This window comes from Pagrus major, chromosome 9 (assembly GCF_040436345.1).
Source record: "Pagrus major chromosome 9, Pma_NU_1.0".
Classification (NCBI taxonomy): domain Eukaryota; kingdom Metazoa; phylum Chordata; class Actinopteri; order Spariformes; family Sparidae; genus Pagrus; species Pagrus major.
Genome location: NC_133223.1, coordinates 5,389,227 through 5,414,717, shown reverse-complemented (window position 1 = coordinate 5,414,717; position 25,491 = coordinate 5,389,227). Strand labels below are relative to the sequence as shown.

The following is a 25,491-nucleotide window of genomic DNA, read 5'->3' as shown; positions in this document are numbered from 1 at the left end:
AGGTAGGATGCAAACATAGAGAGTGCAGAGCCTGAAATGCCCAATCCTCTTAGTTGGAAGGAGGATTTGGTGTTTCACTGGGTCAAATGTCAGCAGACAGATGTCAGAGTAAGACGACAGAAGAGAGGGAGCTTGCATGTCATGGAGCAACATGGAGAGCCTCTGTCACTGCAAACTGGTTAAAAACAGCACTTTCTAGTGTCTTGGAAAGAAAACAGATATTGCTTATTTTGTTTTAAAGAAAGATTAGAGAGAGGAGGAGAAGGGGGTGGGGACTGGATCAGTCAGAAAAAGGTCCTGGAGAGTTTTCTGGGATTTAAAACAGAAGTCTGGAACTAACATGTAATGCAAGCTTATGCCAACAGCCAGTTTCATATGATCCTCCATGTGTTGCTTCCATCTGTGCAGAGATACAGTATTGGCAAATGTATTCTGGTACAAAGTCATTCCTTGAAACTGTTGATGTTTTCAATGAATTTCGATGACAAATGCCATGAGCTCAGCTGTGTAGGCAAACAATTTCTTCAGCAGACATCTCCAGACATTGGCAAGACACACAATAACAATGAGGATAAATACATAAAAGTTGGATGAAAGGCATTTCTTTTGATTTTTGTAAACCACCTTGTTAAGTGGTCCTTTTGAGTTCAACTGAAACCAGTTTTGGGGTGAAAAATTCACAGTTGCTTTGGAGTACAGTGTGACAGTCAGTGTGCTCTCATGTACTGACATTATACAACCAGGTTACAGTCAGTCTTTTGCAATAACCCAATTTACTTATAAAAGAGACACATGATAATGGTAAGATCTAAGCTAATGGATACTAAAGACATTACAGCTTCAGTGTATGAGTTACTGTATCATAGAGTAAAATGGCAGTCCTTGCTTGCACCCACTTTGCGCACCAGTGTTTTGTTAAAGACTGCAAGATTTAGTTTGTCCTGATGCTTTACCTGGACAGAAGCCAAGTGTGCAGTTGTGTGAAGCAGCAAAACAGGCGGCAATGAAATAAGTTGGCCCAATGTCAATACATACTGTATGATACTTACAATATATAATATTTGGCACTCCTGGCCTAAACTCTGAATTACATTGTGTCTGGTCTCATCTGGATACATAAAATAATTCACAAACACAACAACGAATGTCAACATCATATAGCTATGACTCAGCATGCAGGGTTGATTTGTGCTGAGTCAAAGCAGACAAAAAAAATGCTGGACTACTACCGTGTGCCCACAATATGCAGGCAGGCCTTGTAATGTTTGTGTAAAAAAAAACTACATAACATTAACATTTACATTTAAATGTATTTATTAAAATGTGTGAATGATTGCTAACTGACATTTATAAGAATCTGTCAAACTTAAAAAGTTTTATAATCTTTACAGTGCCTGGTACTAGACGGCTCTGTAAAGAGTATACAGACATAATATTCTGAACCAGTAATTCAGTGACTGAGACCATTTTATTTTAACATCATAATTTATTCTGGGCCACATACGTACATTAGTTGGCGTTGTTCCTGGAACGTGAAAATGAATACTGCTCCAGGACCATCACTTCAACTTAAGAAAACCAACAGCATCCTCACTTGAAGCAAGCCATTGTGGCTGAATTAGTTAAGTAAATGACTCACACTCAGGGGACCCAGATTCACTATTTTCCATTTCTTTTCAGTTTTCTGTCGCTGTATGGTTAGGTTTAGGGAACAAAAACACCTGGTTAGGTAGACCCTTTCATAACATTAAATACATGTTTGAAACAATAACTTCTCCCATGTGAGTCGCAAAGCTATGACTTTACAACAACATGATTGGTTAATTGCAGTGATGGTCCTGTAGCAACATTAATTATGATGATCTGATGTGATATCAGATTGTGCCTACCTTCATTATATGCATGTATGATCACTTATGCACTATAGTTTTAAAGCAAATGTATTTTTATAGAAAAATAATTCTTATATATGGACCAATGAGACACAAAAATGTTGTCACACTCCAACATTCGTGTTTTATTTATAACAAATAGTAGCTTCCCTGCTTTGTGCTCTGCTTCCCTTGTCAAATGTGAAAGTCCAGTCAACCCTTGTTAAGGTCATGGTAATACAAGCCCAACAATTAATGCAGCTGCTTCACAGTGAAAGCTGTCAAAACCATACCTGCACTTTCTCAGTGTCTGTCAATTTCTGCCTCTGGCTCTCCCCTCTCTATTCTTTGTCTGCCTGCGTCTGCCATTTACTTTCTATAACCTATGGTACAACACCTCTCACCTCTAAAAGTTTCCTGCCTGTGCACATCACCTGACCACCTTTATGATTTGCTGCCTGTTTACGCAGTTGATCCCCAAAGCAAAAGCAAAAGCAAAAGCTCAACATATAGACTGCTTAAAAGAGGAAACATTACATATCTAGTTTTTAAGAGGCTGAATTACTATCAAAATACAAGTGTTTCTAAGTTTCTGATATGTAATGATCTCCAAATATAAACTGAAGTTGTTAAGATTTAATCAGGCTGACAAACTGTGCTTCAAAACAGGAGCAGGGGTGAACACGGAGTCTATGTAGTGATATATACAGGTGGTTCATAGTAGAGGGAGTTATTTGTGATTACTGCTCTGCTCAGTCTAAGTGTTAATAAATATAAATATACATGCCAAGGTAACTTTGGAGGAAGTGACAGGAGTTGTTTTTGAGCCATGTGACCAGGGCCTATCATGATGAATGACTATACAAAAACATACAGTATTTAGGTTAAAGAATAATTCCGGTGACATTCTACACAATGAATCAATCATACTAAGTAATGTCTCTGTGATATACTGTATATTCTTTCTCTGTGCCACAGAGCTCCATATTTGTCCAAAAACTATTAAAGACACATCAGTGAGCCACACTGTTGTACTGGGTGACATGTTCCTTCATTTACACACTGCAGTAATCCAATCTCATACACGCAAATACACACTTACTAGAGCATTGTTTTCCAATCTTTTTGTCTGTGGAAGTGACAAACCACCGCAATCCACTTCACAATAGGCCTTGTACTGTATAATCGAAAGAGTGAATTTGTACATAAATACACATTCCTGACCATTTATATGATCTTAAATAGATAAACCAGCCATTTCAAAGAGATGGATTGATAAGTCACAACTCTGTTTTAGGAATGTAATTTTGAAAACACACACACATTGCGGAATTAAAAAGCTTATTGTTTTAATTTCCTCTCAATAAAACAATACACATTTTGAATACTTCTTCTACTTTCTTCTTTTATTTCCCCTTGAAGTTTCTCTTAAATTGCTTGCTCACTTCGTTTGGATGCATTTTAAATCTAATTAAAAAAGAGAGAGGGAACAGTCAGGTCACGCAGTGTCACCTAAATATTTTATGGCATATGATTGCTGTAAGCTCCACAAGCAAGTGGGTGTGTGCTGTGAAATGGTGAAATGAGTATGGCTAAATTTGGGTATGCGTGTGTAGCTGTGACACTGGCCATAGCACTGCAATGGGGCATAGAAGATCGATCGACAGACAGACAGAACATGTCACTTAGTTCGGTTTCTTAGCCTGCTTGCCTTTCACAGTTGTAGATAGAACTTTAAGCACTAATTTCTTTCCCACCACGGGAAGGTGGTGAAACAACTGTTTCTAAATGCCTCTCCCTGATTGTGAGTGATTATTGTGAATGCTCTAATTACTAAATGTAAATAAATAATTCTCTGTTTGCGATGACAGTTTTTTGTCATGTTTAGTTTTAACAGCTAGCCCCCAGGTGTTGTCCAATGTGCTGTAGGCACTGAGGACTTTTGCTGGGTTCCATTACTTTTTCTCTCCCCCTGACCTGCCAGAGCAGCACCCTGTCTGTGTTTCTGATTTACAAACTAAGCACTGGCTATATCAACAAGCTCTTCTAATATGGCTCTTAAATAAAAGACTATAGAAAAAATTCAGCTAATTTATTTGGTGACCCATATAAAATCTTCACACCAAGCACCAAGTGTGGAAATAACAAATCCACTTTTTCTCTCCTTGAGTTACTTCTGCTGCAGAGCCCAGCTGTCATTGGGTAAGAAGATACACACTAACACTTGTTTGTCTTTTCAATGGATTTGTTGACAATAACAAAATATAGTTAACCTTGAAGAAAGTAGTGCTCTATACTGACAAAGATTATATTGTTCAAAAAGATGATGACATCTTTGTCAAACAATAAATATAAAACAATTCGTAAAATGGGATTTTTTTTATTAGTTACATATATGGAGGGATGATGAACCCTGTGAGATGAAATGCAGCTTGTTTGCATTTAGCCCCACCAGTTCCTGAAACGGTGTGTTTCTTGTGTGCTCTCTTGGAGTCCTGCTGTGCTTTAAGCACCCAGGTGACAGATTACGCAGCGCTGTATGACAGAATGAGGCAATCAGTGACTTTATGGAGCATTAATCTGATGATGTGCTATGAATAGCCCACCTCATTAATATGAGAAAATGACTTTGTTGTAAATTTCTGCAACACATAAATGAATAACAGCACTTAAAAGTCTGTCAGCAAAAGACAGAAAAACGAACTCGCTGACATGTAATGTACACAAGGTGTTTCATATTTTACTTTTGCTTTTTGCTTCAAATACAGTATATTCTTGGGTATTTACATCGTTCCACATTTTTGTCAGTTACACAACCAATAATTTTTTTTGTCAGCGCTCATCCATTATGCCTCTCTGACGACAGCTTTGATGAGACTGTGACTCACCTCCACTTCTATGCATTCGTTGAGCTTCTTGCAGGTGGCAGATATGGTCTCAGTGGTGCCAAACTCAAAGTACCAGAGCTTGTTCTTCATTCTGAGGAATGAGAGGGGACACAGAGGACACACGTTTTTTACTAACACATTAGAAAATATTCCCGGTCCTAACCTTAGCCTGCACATGAGTACAGTGTTGAGAGCCTACGGTGTGATTTGTTTAGGGTGCACTGAACACATATTGAAGCTGTCCGCTGCCTTGAGTCATCTCACATTTTGAATGTGACAGTTCATGACAGCTCGCAGCCATGTGACCACAGAGGTCAAAGCTCCATCGATGCACCCTAAAGCCTTAAAGTCGAGACACTGCCAATGGCAGGATGGCTTGTTTGATACTGAACCACAGAGAGTTAACCTCACCATCTGTCAGACAGGCATTTTGCTGTTGTCCGCTCTTTCATCGAGACAACGCACACAGTCGCCTCAGTGCCCTCGGAGCTGAGTTGAAAAGTCAACATAGCCTCTGGAGGGGACACAGGGGGAAACATTGCTGGTGGAGACTATAAGATCATGGTAAATATTATTGTGATTCACAATGTTCTGAGCAATGGTTCATTTCTGCCCTGCAGAGGATTTGTCAGAGGTGACCTGATGGATGCAGTTTTGTTCATGTCCTGATGTAATTTGTTGCAGTTTTGGGACTGGACAGTCTGAATAACAGTTTACAGTCAAAGAGAAATCCCTGCTTACCAAAGCACCAACTCTCTGTAACTGAAGAGAACTGGAGCTAACTGTGGATTTTTTGCCACAAAATGGTGAAGAATCATATTTCACAGTCAGCAATCCTCGATTTATCTCTATGATTGCTTCCAAAAGCAATCAAATGAATTCATTCTTCCATACAGACAGCACCACCACCATCTACCCTCCACACCTCACACGAATACCCCTTTCACACTTTTGCCGATTGTAAAAATTCACACTTGTGTGTGTGTACAATTGACATTCGCTTCCACCAAATAGATACAATGGAAAAGTATTAACAAGCTAACGTCCTTAATTTCAACACACGTCAGAGCATCATGGCTGACAAGGGGCGGATATTAGTGTGTCCACCCAAGTGTTGTGTCTTCATCACAAGCAATCGGAGCTGGAGCTGATAAACACCTGCGACTACTGCAGAGTCATTTGACGCAGGAGCTAAGCTAGCTAGCGGGTGTAGTTCAGTAGAAAGAAAATAGTTCCTACATGAAACTGCTCACAGTTGAGTAGGTCATTATTTCTAGAAAGCGACACTGCTGTTGAGTTTTTCAGATGTATTTTTTGTCACTTTGAGCACTACAAGCTGAGTGCCATCTAGGTCCGTTACAGTTGAGAGAAAGCAGACATCTCTATGTCCCTTATCTGCAAAACTCAGCGACTCACAACCTAAGTAGATGGATCAATAGCATTACAGGTAAGAGGAAAAATATGGATTTTTTAATATCGGATGAACTGTCCCTTTAAGTTGTGCGATGACACCAGAGCAAGAAAATTCTAGGGAAAAGCTGATTAAGTGAACCTTGAGTTTTTTTTATTTTACCCCAGATGTTCATCACAAAGAACAAGAAACCTCTAACACCACGCTATCAAACAACAAGTCGACAAAATGATTCCCTTCACCTTTTGATAAAGGATGTGCTGATCAAAAAAACAGACGGCCAGCATGATGTAAGTTTATTGGCATGTGGACATGCTGCTGATAGTGACAACACAGCTATTGACACAACAGCTCAGTATCATGTGGGCATACCAGTGCCAAGGTTATGTGCCACCTTGGCACTGAGAAGAAGAAAAGTGACACAGAACATTTGACCTAAAGAAACCCTCTCACTGTTTGAAAGACTGCTCTGTTATTCTGTTTAATCTTGCACATTAAAATAATTGAGGAGATAACTCAAACAAAGCATTAAAATCATCCCTAACTATTTATCTTACTTGTAACTGAAATGTCTTAAGCCGCTCTCCTTGTTCACATGTTTTTCTTCCTGCTAATTGTCTTTCTGTCCCCTGTTCTTTCTCTTTCACCTTAATACCTCCCCAGAAACCTCTGCCGCTGTCAAATCAGGGGATTATGAGCATATTTGAGATCACAATTAGGCACAGTTGCGATTCTCAACGAGGCGAGCTGCCTAACCTCATTAAGCTGCTTCCACTTGAGACGGCCTGGAAGAAATGCAATTAACTCATGTTTTTTCCCTCTCTTATGGACAGAGAGTGCAACAGGGAGACTTCCATAAGCCTTTCCTCCATTATTCCCAGGTTTCTGCACCAAAACTGGTGACACACTGGTACAAGAGGATCTGAAATAATCTTTAAAAAGGGGGTATTTTTTTCAGTTATGACAAGGAGGACGGATGTTTTTTTCTCCAGTTCAGGCTGTGTGTGCCGAGCCATGGGGCCTGGACTGATAAGAGCATGGTTTAGTGTTTGACAGTGGACTTGCAAGAGCGAACTGCTGATACTTCAACACAGCAAAGTACTTCATTAATTCTTTTCAACTTTAATGAATACAGTTGGTTTGTAAGATAACTTCTCTCTGTAACACTTCAAAGAGAATTCAAAGACCTGCTGGAATCACATTTCAGCTGAGAGAGAACAGAGATTGGCACTACAGTAAGAAGGTGGAAGGTGGAACCATGTTGTTATGAAAACACTGCAAAGCTCGAGGGCTCCACTCTCTAGCTGAATACTGTATGTCTCACCCTTTGAGCCCCTTCTACCCTGCCACCCCTCCCTTCAGATAAGCATCTGCTTTAATCCCCAATATGAGCAGTGGCCTTGTGACCCCACCACCTCTTTACTGCCCCCCTCTCTTCTCATACATCTTGTGAAATCAGGAGGACGCAAGGTGATACTGATGTGGGCAGAGAAGTCAAAAGAGGCACATTTCACTGGAAGTATCCCGTCACCAAGCTCAGGAATATATATCAGGTTTTGGCATGTGGAAACTAAAGATTAAGCTTTGTACAAACCTGATAACACATTCAGCACTTTAAATCATTTCCCATTTTGAGACAATTTTCCGATGGATTAGGTGTTTATGTGGCGCAGTCTTTTATTCCCAGTTGTAAGACTGCATTTAGAATTTGTGCCTCTGCATGCTTTTTCTCCATAGCAACATGGGTACAACTGTGATTCAAAGTTAATATGATATATTGATTATTAGAACATAACAGCACTATCTACGCCTTTATTGTAACATGGTGTGTAATAATACTGATTTATTGATAAGTGAATGTCTGGAAGGATGTGTCTACATGTTGTTAGTGGTTAAACATAAGATAAGTAAATTTAAAAGACATCTTATGGTCAGTTATTTTAAAGTAACATAATGGTGTCTCTGTCACAGCCACTCTAGCCCCCCATAACTTGTTTCTGCACTGTGTAACTTCAGTGAGCAGGTAGCTGTACATCACACACAGCACCAGCTATCAGTGTTTTGTTGAAACTGCATCATATTTTATGCAGAAAACGTTTTTCTGGTTTTCCCTCTGATGTCCTCCGGCTGCTCGGCCTCAGGTCGCTGGGATTTACGGAGTTTCCTGAAAGCAACCTGTAACTGCTGCATACTGTAGCTACAAATTAGCTCTGCTAGCTGATTCAGCTTGGAGCAACACCTGGAGCAACACCAGCAGCTTTAGTAAGCAAAGGAGGAGGTGGTTTTCAGATGCAAGGCCAGAATGGGCACCAGAACCGGAACCGGGCGAGCCCCAACAGAACCAGGCACAGCAGCCTCTACGGACATCATGATGGAGGTGAAGAGACTGAAGAAGATGTTGACAGAGGAAGCTTAGAAGAGAAGAGACAGTGACCAAGCAAGAGGCAAGAAAAGGGTAAACCTCAGGCTGACTCTCAGTTGTAGGCCACAGCTTCACTAAATAGATGCCAAGTTGTTGCTGTTGAATAGTAAGTGATATTAGCTGCCTTGCTAAGTTATTTGTTTTGTGTTGTTGCACTAGCTCGATGTTTGGCTGTGGCTGCAACTCAATTTCAACAGAGGTTTAGCAGGTAGCATGTGATTGTCTCTGGTTCAGGTTACGTTAGCTTGCAGAGCTGTTAGTTTTCTGAGTTGTGTGCAGCACTTGACTGTCACATGGCAAAAATGCCTAAGCATGTTTAAGTTTGTTCAATACATCGTTTTCAGGACATTATTTTGTTATGGCGTGCCGAGTTTTGTCTGTTGTTACCATGTAACGTTACATTACATGAGACAAATTGTTATAGAAACCTGGGATTTGTATTTACGTATTCACACTCACACAAAATAAAAATAACTACATAATGTTGCTTTAATACTGATGAGTGAAACACCTTAACGAAAGGAGCTAAGGTCTTGTAGCTGTCCACCAGAGGCAGTGATTATGTGGTCCAACACATAGACTGTCATTTTGTCCAGTTCACTTTGTGACAATATATAAATGCAAAAAACTGGCTGAAATCAGGAGGTGTCCACGAGGCCAACCATAATTGGAAGTTGAAACAAAAAAATTAATAAGGGTCTGTTAACTGGGTTATACCTGAGGTTAAAGTATTTACAATATCAGCCTCAGTATTTATAGTATAAAGGTGCACTATGTAGTTTTGGGAAGGAACTTTTAATCAAACTTTAATCACGATTCATAAACTCAATAAACAACCTGTCCTCAAAGGACAACACAATTTCATTCATCTACAATGTTCATATCTGCAGGACCCTCATGTAGCCACATTTCTCACTTCAAGCAGCGTTCTGGGGACCTTGAAACATACTCAGAACAGCTTGTTCATTCTGTTATAGAAATATATCAAATACATATTTCTAATAAATATATTTCCTTATTGATAATGTAAATGTTTTTTTTCCAAAACTACATGGTGCCCCTTTAAAATAATTACTTTAACCAGATACTAAATTATTTTCAAAGAAAATACGTCTTATATGCTTCACATTCAGGAACAGGTTTTAATTCTTTAGGAGGAGTAACAGCACTTTGCTCAGAATAAATAAAAGAACTGGGCAGTGAGTATGACAGTCAGTGTGGCTGAACAGACCAAGAGCACCACCTATAAAGACAATCCTACAAGGAGAGACAACAGTCACTGTAGTGTTTTGGGACAGGGGTCAGTAGGTGCTGGTATCTGATTTCTACTAATCCAAGTGTCAGTGACCTGTTCTTTAGGCTCCACAAAGCAGCTTATGGAGAGAGCTAATGGTGACGACATTTACAACAGGCATGAAAAGATTCTTATTTACTGTACTTCAACATATAATGCCCAACTTTTTTCTTCTTTTTCTTCTTACTTATTACTGCCATCACAGTACAACTAAAACAATCATTTCATTCATCAATTTATGCAACTAAATTAGATCAGAGGTCATGATTCAGGGACAAAGAAAATGTTTTTCTGAATATCAGCAGTGGAAAGATGTCTTTAACCAAGGTCGTGTTTATGTGTGTGTGTTTGCGTCAGACTATGAGTCACGTGCAGTTGTTTGTGTGTCCTGTATATAGGCATGTTTTTATAACAAAAGAAGAAGTCCCCAAAGTTATACTGTGACTTTTTGTTTGCTGTTTGTATGTCCTTGTCTGTCAACAGGAAGCAGAGTGAGTGTGGAGAGATTTTCCCTTCCAGACACCAGGACAAATGCAGCAGAGGAGAGTTTAATGTCATCTCTGCCTCACCCTAATTTCAATATTCATGAGTGATACATCAGAGCTTCGTAGTGATTCTTTTTTTATAGTCTTGGTAGAAACTAGACAGGTGGAAGCGACGGCATGTTACAAAACAACTGACTGAAATCAATGTAGTGCTGAGGTCGCAGTGCAGCTTAAAGAGAAGGATACCTTTGCCTTTTGACAGCAGTGAGATACACACAAGCAGGTCATTGCACGTAAAATTACAGTACAGCCTGATATGTGAAAAAAATTGATCGATATATGGCTGATATGATGTACAGAGATTTAGAGTTCTAGAGTCGGAAAATAAACTCAGTGCTTTTTGGTGGACAAACTTTGTAATGCCCATATTTGCATCAAGCTAAAATCCAGTAATCAGTAATGTAGCTCTGCTGATTTATCGGTGAGGCTGTGAAACTATAATTTTGTGTTTGACTAATACACTGCATTTATATAGACTTCATCAGTAAAGTCAAGTTGAAAAGAGCTCCTGGTCATTTATAAGGTAGCCTTTTGATTTTTAAAACAAGCCAAAGTAATCAGAGCAGTGGAAACGCAGTGGAAACAAAAACATTGCAGTACTGCAATGTTTTCGTTTCCAAACATCACACTAGATGCCAATACTTCCAGAATGCCCTCATGCTATTTAAAATCACACACTGGGGAGGAAGTTTGATGCCATTGTTTGGTTCAGAGTACAAAAAGCAAAAGAAGGGAGAAAAGAAGACACACACACACACACACACACACAGAAAGGCAGCATTGTCTCTGTGTGAGAAGTGATTAGCACCTGGGCTTTGGGCTCCTTTAGGTCTGGCTACTGTGACCATTAGGTGCTGGTGGAGCTCCACAGGATCAGGTGTCAGGAGTCACACATCCCCTCTGTCCAACAGGCCCATGGTGGGAGGGTGACACTGGTGGAGGGGGGCTGTATGTGCTAGTCAACAAGCGGGGGGTGGTGTGTGGTGTGAGAGAGACACATGAAGACAATGCTGGCTTACGAGTCATAGGAAGGACAATAAAGCACAGAGCTAAGTGCTACACGAGGCCATGGGCCTCTTTCACCAGGTCAAAGGTGGTTTATCATCTGCTCACCCATTCACACTGACTCCTTTCAACTCAAAGTGCTGTAAAAAGGACGGATATTTAGCTTGCCAAAACATCAATCAGGCAACAAGAGAACAGTTGCAGTTGTCCATCAGCTGTCTGTTACTCTGCGGAAGAAACCAAAGATAAAACTCTCAGAAGAACAATAACCTCCAGTGTTGGCTCACTGTAAATAGTGCACATTAGACTGTTGGTGTCCTTGTGTGTAGTGGAGAGTGTCAGTACAGTTCATGTTTTCCAAACACTCACTTGGAGCTACAGTTGGAATGGAGCCATGAGCGGCTCACACATTGAAGGAGTGATCCATCAGTAGAATAGAAATAGTTAGAACCATCACAGAACAACAGTGAAGCACATTGTGTAGACAATAACTAACTATCTAATAATAATAAATAGCTTTATAGGTTACTGTGTTGAGTGTCTTTGTGCTGAAGATGTCCTGATCTCCACATACACACTTTACATCTTTAAACTCTGGCGGTCGCTCATGGATCAAAGGGAGGGCCCTCAGGGAACAGAGGCATCTCTCTTTTATCTTTTATCACCCGCCCTTCCTTCTGCCTGTGATGATGAAAACAGATATAGGACTAGAGATGGAAACCTAAGCATTAATTATTGAATTTCAAAGAGTAAACAATCCATCTCTCTCCTACTCTCCCTGCCCTTCCTCTTTTATTTTACAGTATGTAGGCTAATTAACTGTGGAGGAAAGCAGCAGCATACATGTTGTCATCATGCAAACAACATGACACACCAGCTAAACATACAGAGAGCCAGTTCTCATGTGACTCAGTGTGGAATTCAAAACAAGTCTTTATACTTTAGTGAATAGTTCTACGAAGCGAAAGGACACACACGCCTCACTGATTTGTGCTCATGGGTCGTAAATATGCCAAATTTGACAAATACAGCAAACAGTAACCAATATAGGCTACTTCTTTGTCACCCCTGGAGAAACTCTTCAGGCTTCCTTAAAAATTGCTCAGTTTTGTGAGTTGTTAAGTCAGTAAAATCTTTATAAACTTTGTGAAGCACTGTCTGTGACAAATTCTGGGACCTTCTTGTAAATTTGTCAGATTCTTTCTTTGTGTAAAAAAACCAAAAGATTGTGTCCATTTGTCCCATTGATGTACGTGTTAACTTGCATATAGAGCAGGGGCGTGAGATCCGATCACAAGTGGTGAGTCGAGGTGTATTCTAATGCCAGGTGTGAACTGACGGACCTAGAGCTGTCCACTTGTGATCGGATCACTCAGGACAAATGTTAATACCAGGTATGAACAGGCTCAAACACACAGTGTACAATACACACAGAAAAGCTTCTAAGCAATAATTGGTGTGCAAGCATCCGTATTGCTGACACCAAAGCTTTACACAGAGTTTCACGCTGACACACTTGAGAACATGAACACAGTCATAAACACACCAATTGTTTGTTTACACACACACACACACCTCAGCCTGAGGCTCCAGCAAAGACAACAGGCTGGCCACAGAAGTGAGCCAAGCAGCACCATATACTCATCAACAGTGATTCACCTCAGGGCTACAGTACAGTGCAGAGGCTGTGTGCACACTGCTGCTGTTTGTTCTCCACTGTCACACATCACAGGCTGTGTTTCCCCCGAAAGCTCCTCATATTTGTGGATGGTACTGTTTTGGGCTGAGGGTGGATAACATTTATATTTTAAGGAAATGGCTGCTGATTGTTAGGGTTAGAGACAAAAACTAACAACTGCTGGTTTGTCACATAATAGTTCATTAAAGACATACATTTCAGAAAGAACTACAGTGTCCATCCATGTTGGTCATAATGAAGGAAATAGCCATGGCTGCAGGGTAGCTCAGCGGTTTTCAAACTTTAGTGCACACCTGAATTCAAATCTGTGCAAAGTAGCCTCTATAACATACAATCTGACAAATATTACTCATGAAATATTTCTTAAGAAAATGTTTCATTATTTAGTTTGAAACTTTCCAAAACTGCATAAAGGCAGCAACACTCATTGAGACCACACAGGTCATAAAATTAAAAATGAGATGAAGTGCTCTGCAGAGGGAAGCGATCCATTTTCCACCTTGTTATCCTCCTTCACACTGGCTGTCAATCAGGGCCTCTGATGTGTCACACTCGAATAATTATCACCACTTGCGAATAGTGTGAACAGCGAAATACTGGTGTTCCCTGGAAGGTTTTTTAAGAGTATAGAATTTGCCTCTGTATTGGGAAATAAATGTGTACAAAGTGCTGGTACACTAAATTAAAAACTATTTTGTTACTTGTTGTATTGATGTACAGTTTATTGTATTAAAGTCTCTTGTGTACGTATTTTGCCACTGTGAGGAGGCTAAATTCAACTTTCTGACTTGTGCTGATAAAAGCGGTGCATCATCACCAAGGTATTTGTTCTCATCTGACTCTGGATACTCTTTCTGTTGATCTCCTTGTTATATAACTATTAATTAGCATCTTCAGAGTTGTATCTTCAAACAGCCTGCCATCTGAAGGTTCCTTCCCTGCTATTAGAATGACACGAACCTTCATTAACTTTATAACTATATTCACCAGCCTTTGTTCTGTTCTCATGCATTGTGACAGCATTGTATCAAGAAGATTAACTCCTCATTGTTCTTTTCATAATGAGGTGAGAACTTCACCTGAACAAACAAACAAATAATTATCTGAAAACTAACAGTGTCTTCATGTCACCTATGTTCAACTATGGAACCACTGCTCCATGTGAGTTGGACATGGGCTTCACATACTCTGTCATAACTCAGTTCAGTTTTAACACAACGAGGCACTGTCAATATATTGATTCCACTATGCAGGCAGGTTTTGTCCTTCATCGATTGCTGATGACTCTGGCTCGTGTGATATTGAGTTTCCAGATGAAAGTGCAGGGTCACTAGTTGGTTATGAGGTTGCCTATTAGCTAATGGTATTGAGACAGTAAGTCTTTTTGACTAGCAAACCATCGTGTGAAATACCACTATCCCTCCTCTCATTGACTGCTCAGTGCCAGTGTGTTTTACTCCTTGTAGCTTTTTGCAAAACATCCCATCCTCTCACCTGCTGTTGAACTTCTCAGGGTGCTTTTCCCGCATCAGATGAAAGCGATGTGCGATGGAGGCATCCTGTAGGAGACAACAGAGGAGACAACATTAGCAGCAGGAAAACCTACACATTATCACAGGTTGCTGTAGGTCAAATGCTGAGGCTGTGCCATCGTAGAAGACGTTACACCTCAGTGAGGTTTAACCATCCTTCACTTTTAGGACAAGCACCCTTACATCAAACAAGACCTTCATCCATATTTGTTTAGGAAAATGGTGGTGTTTGTCTCAAAGCCAAGTAATGCTTTTTGCATCTGTGTAGCTGCAAGGGTCCACATGACTTTCAATTTTATCATCTGCCAGTGTAGTGTCTGAGAGGCCTGGTTGGTGTGCACCGTCAAATGTTGAACTTTATCCACCTTCTACTGGTGTATATTGTATGTACTTACAGGACACATCACTTAGCTAACAAAGCCCAATGAGGCAAAGAGAAGCCTCAGATAGATTTTAAAGGAGCCTGGTCATAGATCATCGATATTTGGAGGTGTAACATAGGCAAACATCAAATGTCTTTTGCATTAAAGAGTTACTTCTTTATTCCAGTAATGGAATTGTGATAAGACATTTACTCAACGAGGCTACTGCACTTAAACTGGCAATAGAGAACTTTTTGAGCTTACTTATCATTCTGAAGGAAACACTGACTGCACAGTGTAATGGCTGCAGAAAAATGACACCATCTGCGTATAGATTGGTTCCATATAAGCCTCACTTTCATTTTGCTAGTGCAAGAAGCTGAAGAGGGAGAGTGATAGAAACTGAGGTAAAACAGGAGTGAACAGACGGGCATTCACTCGATGGAGAGCGCCAGGTTTTGTCAAAGTCTGTTCCCCCACTGATGTGTGTTTCCTCTTACTGCCAGAACTTGAGACAATTCAAAACCAGCATTCTCTTTTCTAGATCAGTAAGTAACAAAACCTGCCTACATATTGATACAACACAAGGTGTTTTATTCAGCCTTCATAGCACCGAGATCAAGGTCAAAACAGGATTCGTACATTTGTGTTTTGCTTTGGACAGTTGTACCAAACATTAGCCATGTTGCTAACACTGTCTTTGCAACAGCAGCGTCACCAGTAATACCACAGGGAAACGCAGGAGGGGAGGAAAGTTGAAAAGTTGAAAACCATTTTGATAATCAGAACAATGCTGAATATCTGATCAGATCAACCAGGCCGATAGTCAGTCAACTTGTGGTATACAGTATATGCATTTGTACATGTAAATATATGTATAATTTCCTTTTACGTATACTTTTGATACTAAAATACATTTAATATCAGATACTATAAGACTTTTACTCAAGTACTTCATATAGGTGACTTTCAGCTTTACCAAACCAAAGTACTTTATTTTTACTCAGGTATGACTTTTGGGTACTTTTTACAACATTAAATTAGCTGGCTGATTCACCCACTGTACCTCCTAGAGCTGAAATGATTAGATGGTCAGCTGTACTGTACAACTTTTGTAATGGTCAGTTAATTCTTTCATTTTGCACAAAGAAATGCCAAACATTCTCTGGTTCCAGTTTCTGTGTGATGATTTGCAGCTTCCTTGTTGTTTTTGATAGTCAACTGAATAAAATCTTCAGGTATATTATTATTTCTTTCACATTTTATATACAAAATGATTAATCAATTAATCAGGAAAACTTATCACGAATGAAAATAATTGTTAATTGAAATCCTACTATGTAACATAAATATGTGTGGCACTAGGTTTTTCCACGTCCTAGTTTGTGTTACACAGTTTGAGGCTAACCAACAGTATTTTGGCCAAATCTACAACAACCAGACCCAAAAAGTAAATTGTCCTAATGCTGGTTGACAGTGTAAAATACTAAATAGACTAGAGCTCTGAATTAAGACAAAATTCGGCATCGAACAAAAGGTCACAAGTTGATCCGAGCACGGCTCAGGCTTGAACCGGCCCACCCCTCCCCATGTGTTTAACCTCTGACCTCTGGGGCAGAGGTGAATACAATCCTGATCAGTCACAAGAGCAGCCCCAGTGTGACCTCATACCAGCAGGAGGTCACGCTGTCACAACAGCATTATCGATCTTAAACCACGCAGGCATTTTTAATTGTTATTATTCTAATTCATTCATCACAGAAATGCCTGTCAGTCACACGCACCTCAAGTAGTTCTTTACATTAAATGACAAAAATGGTGAAGTTGCTTTCATGATATTTAACAAATCGAATAAATTTAGATTTAGAATTTGGATTTAAAGCATCTGTCAGACATGCACCTCGTTAAGTTAATGTGTTGGCTATTGTCCTCCAATATGGCTAAAGTCTGAGCTGAACTGTTATTTTACCATACAGGCTACAGCAGCACAGTAATATCATGAACATCCCCCCAAACTGGCTTTACATAGGCTACAGTATATAGGCTTACACAGCTCACACACAACATACTGAACACTTATTCAAATTAAACAGAGCAGCCTTAGTTTGACCGTGAGTCTGACCAGAGCTGTGTCATCTCCACTCAGGCCCCAGGATGTGATCTGTCTGTCACAGATAAACAGCAACTGTACATACGTGTACAATAAGTTCAACATAAATAGATTCAGAGATTATATTGACCATGTGTCAGAGGAAGTGCTATAGCTGACGTAGATGTAATATCTATATGTGTCAAATGTGATGGAGATGTTACACAGCACCAGAGCATGGTGGATTGAAAATGTCATTGTGTTGGTGGAGTCAGTAATGACGTTAACATATGAAGCCAGATATAAGGAGTCATCCTTTCACTCTGTCATTGTATAATAACATCATCTGGTTCTGCTTTAAGTGCTTAACAGAGACAAGACACATGAGACAGCCAGCTTACTTCCACCAGTTAGTGCGTAAGGACGATAAATGCATGAAGACATCGTCAAATCAGTGAGACAAACTACTAACAGAGCAGTTTTATTTAAGAAAGTATGACTGGTAAATATAATTATGACAAAAATCGGTTTTCTGTGCCAAATACTGTATATTGTCATTATATATGGAGACAGCAAATACTGAAGGACTCTTGCTGTACAAATACCTCATTCTGATTCAGTAATCAAAGTTGTCATATGCAGCAAAAACACATTAAGGAGGTAAATTAGCCTTCAAGTTCAAACAAGTGGTCATACAATAAACTAACTGGGATTCAATCAACCAATGCACTAGTATATCTTTCATTTTCATGCATCTTTTGGAGATGTGCTTTTATAGGGAAGCTGGCACTTTATTTTCCACACCACACAGAATATAGCTCATCCACTAAGGGTATAATTTTGTAATTTTCTTCCTATTCAGCAACAACACTTAGATATGCAGAAGTAAATGGTGCTTATGCATCTGTAATTTTAGAGAAATTGAAGGCTTAATGATTTTAAGAGATGAATAAGTAAGGGTCTGAGGTTCAAACTGTACTTTGCACATGGCACACTTTGACATTGGACTTAGGATCACATATCGGTTCAAGTGTCTCATTTTCTGAGTCTCTCTAACGTCTGTCTCAGATCTAGATATTCACTGAACCTAATTAACTTGAATATGCAATTTTTGCCACTCTGAGTGGCTATCTATCAAAACAAAGCATACAGTAAGATGTTTGCTCAGCTGCTCAGAGCCAGCGAGCTCTGGACGAGAGAGTCGGGTGCAGAGCTAGACCTTTTGGAGGAATAAACACCAAAAGTGACATCAGATTCTGCTCTGATCCAGAGCCATTTACCGATGGGAGGGCAGCTCAGAACCAGAGTCTCCAGTGAGTGCTGAGTTTAGTGAGAGGTTGACCTGAACCCAACACACAGACAAACACCCTTGATGCATGTCATTGCTCTGTAGCTTAGAGCTGATGTACAGTAAAGTAATATGGCTGTTTGGGGTGAATAAACACTTGCACAACTAATACAAATGAACACAAATGATCCTGCGGTGAAACCCACTCTTCACCATTACACAACCACCATTACTGATTCAAATCTATATCTATTAATCTATAAATCAATACATAAATTGTGCTTTGCTTTTTTAGGTCACCAATAACCTGAGTCCTCTGCTGATACTCACACTATTATAAACACCAGTTTTGTACATTTTATACTGAAGGAAAGATGAATGTGGATCATGAAAGTGGTTTGAAACCTAAAAATACATTTCAATAAATGGAAATGGAGATAAAGGACACAATGTGATTATGTGTGATATATTTAAACTCTACACAGTATGCTAACACTACCAAGCTGGCCCATCATAAGGTGTTAAGCTGCCAATAGGATATAACAGGCAAATGAGCAAGCAGCCATTTAAGAGGCAACAAGTGTTTTGTTCCAACGTTTCCACGTCTTGAAGGTGAAAGTCCACACGCTTTATTTAATTTAATGCTAAAACTAGGGCATCTTGATGAGATAATTTACCCTCTTTTTGTGATTTGGGCTGTGAGAGGTGTAAATCTTGCATTGTGCAACTTTGACAGGCAAACTGATCTGTGATGGCAGCCTGGCATCCTGCCTGGTGCAGGTGGTTCAGTGCTCTGCAACAAGGAGAATGGAAGGTTGTGACAAGACAGGTGGACAATTATACACATCCTCTCTCGTCACCCTCAAAATCCACTGGCGCTACCGGCATGCTGCAACGCACCTCCTCAACCAGACACTATGGGCAATGTGCTGAGATCTCACAGCATCAGCGAATATCAGATCTTAAAATAGAGCTGCATCTGCTGCTTTAACTGGCTCAGAATTTGATACTGGAACCGAGGGAGCCAGCAGACATCACAGGTAAACCATTTTTCTACAATGATCCCCAGACACAAGAGACTAACTTTGCCCACAGAGCTCAAACTATAAAGCTGATTCTCGTGGCAAGGTTACTCATCATAACAACAAGCGTCCATAAAAGAAGAAAACATGGAACAATTCAGTGAGGGTAAGTCGTTCACAAGTTGCCCGAGGAGCTACTGTCACATGAACAAAACAGGGAGTTATGTTTTACTGATTTTGGTACAATGTGGGCAGTGTTCTCAGCACAACGTGTGGATTAGGGCCAGACAATGACACAAAGTGGCCGTGAAGCTTTCCAAAACATGATGGGCTGTTTCATGTCACTAAATCTGCTCTCAGTCACCTGCTGCAGGCGGTCACTGACCAGTCTCACTTTCCTGCATTGTCCCCCTGAAAAATCTGGCTGTAACAATATGTGACATTTGCCGTCGCCTATAGTTGCCCGTGTGATGAAGGTTGTTTTGATCTTGCCGTTTGAAGTTTTGCACGTGGTGTGTGGGGGCAAGGGGAGGCGCTATTGGATGAGTGATGTGAAAAGTAGGAAAGGAAGAGAGGGAGACAAACAACAAAAAACAACAGCAAAAACAGTGGCTGGAAAATGTCACCTCAGTGGGACTCAGTGGAGAAATGGGTTGTCAGTTCACCCCTATTGTGTTTCACTGGCCTCTGGTAAGGGGCTTGGTTAGCTTAATGTCAAAGAGAAATGTCATAGTCAGCCTCTAATCTCTTACATCTTATGATTCTGTTATACTGGAAAGTTAAACATACATTTATGTTCATTTAGTAATCATCTATGATTGATGCCAACATTTCCTATAACAAGGAATCTACACTCCTAATCCTTTTATTATGGAAGCCCATTGATGCCAAGAAAAGAAAAGAACATGAAAGGTTAGCCATGCTAGAGATACTAATATGGTAAATCAAAATTATGAGATTCTAAGTCAAACCTTCCCTGGTATTTCATGAATTTGTGTTAAGATCTCGTAACGCTGTAACAGTCAGGCTGGTGTATGAGTGTGTTCATTTCCAATCAATTCTGTCAACTTGGCACAGAAAAGACATGAAAAAAAGGTGAAAATTACATCAAGTCCAGCCATATCGACAACTGCAGTTATGTGAAAGGAGATTTGGCCAGTTTTTTGAGTACTAATATACGTGATCGACTCTACAAAGTTTTGGTTATGGGTTGCGGTGGCATAAAATGCAATTTCTGCCACTATGGGGTCCATCTATCACAAATAAACAAGACGTACTGACTGAGGAGGGGGTGGGGGCAGAGCGATTAATCAGCTGATTAGAGATGACCAGTTCTGGAGAAGACAGAGAGAGTATCCTGACCTTCTGGAGGAATAAACAGCTGGAGTCATGTCAGACTTTGCTCTCATCTGGAGCCGTTTGGCAATGGGAGAGCTCAGAGATTACTTTGAAACTTCTGGGATTAAAAAATGGATTTATCCTCACTCCTGTTTATCAACCTGACTGCAGCAGCTATCTGCAGAGGTGACCTCAACTGTCAGGTGTTTATATACTGTAATGTTGAGCTGGAGGGGAAATGTACTGTCTAGAATTTAACAATTATCTTTTAAATTGACAAACGTGTAACTCGTGGCAGAATTCAAACAGAATACATTTTTTGTCTCTTGCCATCAACATGGTGGTCCACCAGAAGGGAAGGGACTTCGACTCTATATACACATTCCTGCCGAAAGTTTCACACCAATCCACTGATGAACAGTTAGAGATGGTAATGTGCCAAGAAATGTAGCAGTATGCTAGCAAAGGCAGCGAGGGACATTATAAGAAGGATTATACACTCAGCATATTTGTTTGACCTCAAGGATATACTGTGAGTTTTGGTGAGAAAGTCTGTGCTATCTCACTGGTTTGAGGTGGGCGGGGCTTAGTTGCAATAAAGCTGATTTTTTGATGGTTAAACTGTTCTTTTTATGTTGCATATTTATTCATGAATATTTAATGCGATGGAGACACACTTGAGATTTAAAGCCATCTTTTCACGTGTTTGACCATGTGTGTTTTTGAGTGCCGTTCCTCTCGTCTTTAAGACCAGCCAGGTGTCACTCAGCACGGTCATTCATTACCGTGGTAACCTGGCCTGAACCTGGCAGCCGCTTACTTCCTGTCACTGATACTTCCCCTGACCTTCAGTCTGTGCCAGCGCTACTCCATCTCTCTAACACACACGCACACACACACACACACACACACACACACACACACACAAACACACGCATGCAGATAATTTTATATGCACACTTTCTGTTCCTTGTGGCCTTGCCTGTTTTCTGAACAAATACTAACACACTCTGTTCAGGACTGTGTTAAATTTAATAGGGTTTTGTCTTCGAACACTTACCCTCCCACAAGAAGTACCATACTGGCACCAATGTCAGGGAGTGTAACACTGTAACGCCTTTCAAGTCTTCATACTTTAATAAGAAAACCGAAACACAGTTGAGAGCAAACTTGAGCAGGAAATTTGATTTCAAATTCAAAGAGAGAGTTTTGAAGCATGCAGAGGAACATTCAGAAGAGAAAGCTGCGGGGAGCTTTCACACTGACCCGAGAAGAATAAGGTACAAGAAACAACCAGAGAGGGAGCTGAAAACAGCAGAGCATGGCTTGCTTGAGGTGGGAGGAAGAAAGTTAGCTTGGAGCTAGAGACTTTTAAAGGCTTTCAGAGTGGATTTATCCAATGCAGAACAAACACAACTGAGTATCAAGAAAAATGACTTTTTAAAAAAAGCATTGAAGATCTACTCTTCAGTGAGTGTTGGAGGCAGGATATTTGTTTTTAGCATGGAATTTAACGTTGCATCACCATGGCCCAGAAGGACCCAGATCTACTTGCTGAGAAAATGTTTTCCTTTGTTGACTATGTTTGGAAGGCTGATATGGCCCAACACACCAAACCAACATCTAAGAACCAGTAGCCACAAATGCAGACTGTTGCATCTCCTCACATCACTTGTGTCTTGAGTAAAAAGTGGCACTTGAACACACCACAAAGACTACAACAGACAGCCAACTAGCTTGTACATTCTGCACCTGCATGAGGGGAAATAACTCTCCATACCAGCAGGTGGCGGTAGTCTGTATTCGTCATTCATAAAGGGAATCCGAAAGGACTGCAGATATACAAACTATAGTTATGATAAAGCAGTTTTCATGCCACTCTCGCTAATATAGCCACTTCTAATCAAGAACATGTCTGATAAAAAGTTACAAATGGCACTGGCGAAGAGTTGGAGAGTTGGCTTTTATTTTTCCTTTCTCTTCTCCAGCACTGGTTTTCTTAGGTGAACAACCAATCAGAGGGATTTCTCTCACCGACGGCCTCCAATTCAGCACACTCTGACAAGGGCTGACTCGAGCCACCCACACTTTGAGAACCAGTGTGCTAGTGTATATGTTGTCAGTTTATACACTTGATTTTGTAGTCTTAAGGTGTAAATTTAATAGTTATATTATTACTGTATCCCCCTCCACTCCACACATGTAATGTAAATACATTTACTCAGAGTAACATTTTAACTGACCTATGTTTTACTTTGAAATCAAAAGGTAAAAAAAAAAACTTTTAAAGAATTGAAAGTCTTTCAACAGAAATGTAAACATCCATGACAACTGGACAAACTTGATCTGAAGGAAGGAAGATTGTGTTTTAGACTGAAAGCTCCAAACAGCCTCTCATGGACTTGATGGTGAGATTGTTCGAGAATAAAAATGTTTAGCCTTCTGTAATCCTATCTGCACTAGGATTCAAGAGTGCTGCAGTGTTGTCTCCTGTGAACAGCATTAACCCCTTCATGTTTGATGCCTTTCAGGTGAGAGAAGCAGCTAGCGACTTATATGTCCATCAGGAGAGGCACAGGATAGTCTACACTCTCCTGGCTAATGGCAAAGTCAGGGATTGTGGTACGCATTAGGAACTGGCTGTTAACACTAGGAGTCATCTTGCAGGGCACACACACACAGTCATGTGCATTCAAGTACATGCACATACACATTTACACCTGTGCACCCGTCCACAGAAAGTCCTGCTCAGAGACACACGCTGCAGAGGGATCAGCTTCCTCACTGCAACATGAGGTGGTATCTTTAATGGCTGCTGACATGGTGTGATTTCCTTCTCTCAAATTCCTCTCACAAGATTCCTTCCATGCTGCAGGTCAAGTGAAAGCACAGATACTGACCTGCATGTGTACACACATGGTTATCCGCTGCCATTATTTGTTATGTATAGTTTGTTTTATAATTTCAACAGAAAGCCTGCTTAAAGACAAATGCTTTAAAAGTAATGTGAATTATGAAGCTGAAGAGGAGGCAGAGGCTTCACACATATTCTTATTGCTTAACTGTGTGCTTAGTGTGGTGCTGCCAGCCCCCACAGTGAGCCCACTGCTCAGTTCCTGCTGCCAACAGCACAATGGCTGAACCTACTAAACCCTCATCTTCCATGAAATGATGTATATAACTTTAAGTATGTTGAATTCTATTTTACAAATGTAAGAATATTTGAATTTATTACATACAAACAGAAAATTGTATTCTTGACCATAGCGATGAATAAAATGTCATCAAAAACATGGAATAAATTAAAGGAGAAATGACATAATACACTCTGATTTACAGTTCTGAGGGCTTTGGCTGAGCCAACCGCATGCTCCACACCATGTCATCCACAATTAAGTCAGTGAGATAAAGGACAGATGACTGTGGAAGCTTTCAGATTCGGCCTTGCCAGCCTCCTGTCTCCATAGCAACCAAACCCTGAGTAGCAAGGTCTGTGATGGGACAGCAGGAAACGCAAACCCTGTATGGTTAGTAAAGCAGATTTGAGGGTTACTAATGGCTACATCATTGGTGTGAGTCAGAGTTCGGTTTGCTCAGGTGTCGTGTGCACCCAGATACTCAGCCATCTGTCACTGTGGCTCTCAGAGGCACAGCGATCTGTCACTGTGTGTAATGGCCAGGCCACATTGGAGTGTTTCAGAATCCGAGGAAAACAGTCGCAGTTTCACACAGAGGACCTATACTTTACATTAAAAGATACACTTTTTACACTATTTTTTACTAAGTTGGCCTCTGTCTGTGAGGATGAAAACCTTTAAAAACGTGTAGCCAAATAAAATGTTTGCTTTATTAAAGACTGAGTTGTTGTGCAGTATTTTATAGTTTTTGGGCAACAATGGAGCAGTACTGCACAGAGGAAGAAGATATATCAGGCGCTGGATACAGAAAGTACTTGTTTGTTGGATCAATTTATTGTTGCTTTTGGTCTTTTCATGCGCTTTGTTGAGTTTAATTGATGTCCCAAGTTTGCTTTATCTATAAGTAGAACAGGGATTGAGATTGTCAGTTGTGGAAGAAGAATTTAAATGATTTTCTTTCATAAAAATATCGATTTCACAATGGAAAAGTAGACATTTATTATAAATGTCCAGTATAAATATGCAGTTAAAAAACATCACAGAAGAAAAAGAAACCTGCTGATGGAGGATGCAAGAAGAGACTGAAGTTAAAGATATTAAAAAAGTAACCACTGTTTGTGGCTTTTGTGTGGTCTGAGCCTGGTCAGCGGCCTGATCAGTACTATGCATGTGCAAAAAAGCTACTACTGTTCCCTTTTTTGCCAGCACCTTCATGATGAGACAAAACAGAAAGGCATCCCTTTCCAGTGGTAATGTGAAAGGAGTGAATTGCCAATTATTGGCGGGTTTACCCGAGTTTAAAAACTCTACATGCTAATTTCATTGTAGAAGTGCTATAAGACCTGCAGCAGTCACAGGTATTTATCGCCTCCGGCTTGGCTCAGCTTTGATGTGAACACAACACTCAGGTGAACACACTAATTTAGTGTCCTTTTCGGGCGTGATGCTATGACGTGTGTTGAAGTTTTGGCCGTTGGTTTAATATCCATCTCTGTCAAGCAGTGCTTAAACATCATTCAGATGACGCTGAGTTTGAAAGAGAGACTGCGGTAAAAGAAGCAAGATGTCTCACTCCTCAGCAGCTTCT

General features: G+C 40.2%; 1 protein-coding gene across 2 annotated transcripts in view; it reads right to left on the bottom strand.

The window, feature by feature from the left end:
* Positions 1-25,491, bottom strand: part of dgkg (diacylglycerol kinase, gamma) — a 100,424-nt gene that overhangs the window by 21,132 nt on the left and 53,801 nt on the right. For both annotated transcript variants that reach the window (XM_073473667.1, XM_073473668.1), the window contains 2 exons: positions 14,630-14,694; positions 4,760-4,850 (listed from right to left, as the gene is read on the bottom strand). In XM_073473667.1, the coding sequence (XP_073329768.1) occupies positions 4,760-4,850; positions 14,630-14,694 (156 nt within the window). The remainder of the gene's footprint in view (positions 1-4,759; positions 4,851-14,629; positions 14,695-25,491) is intronic.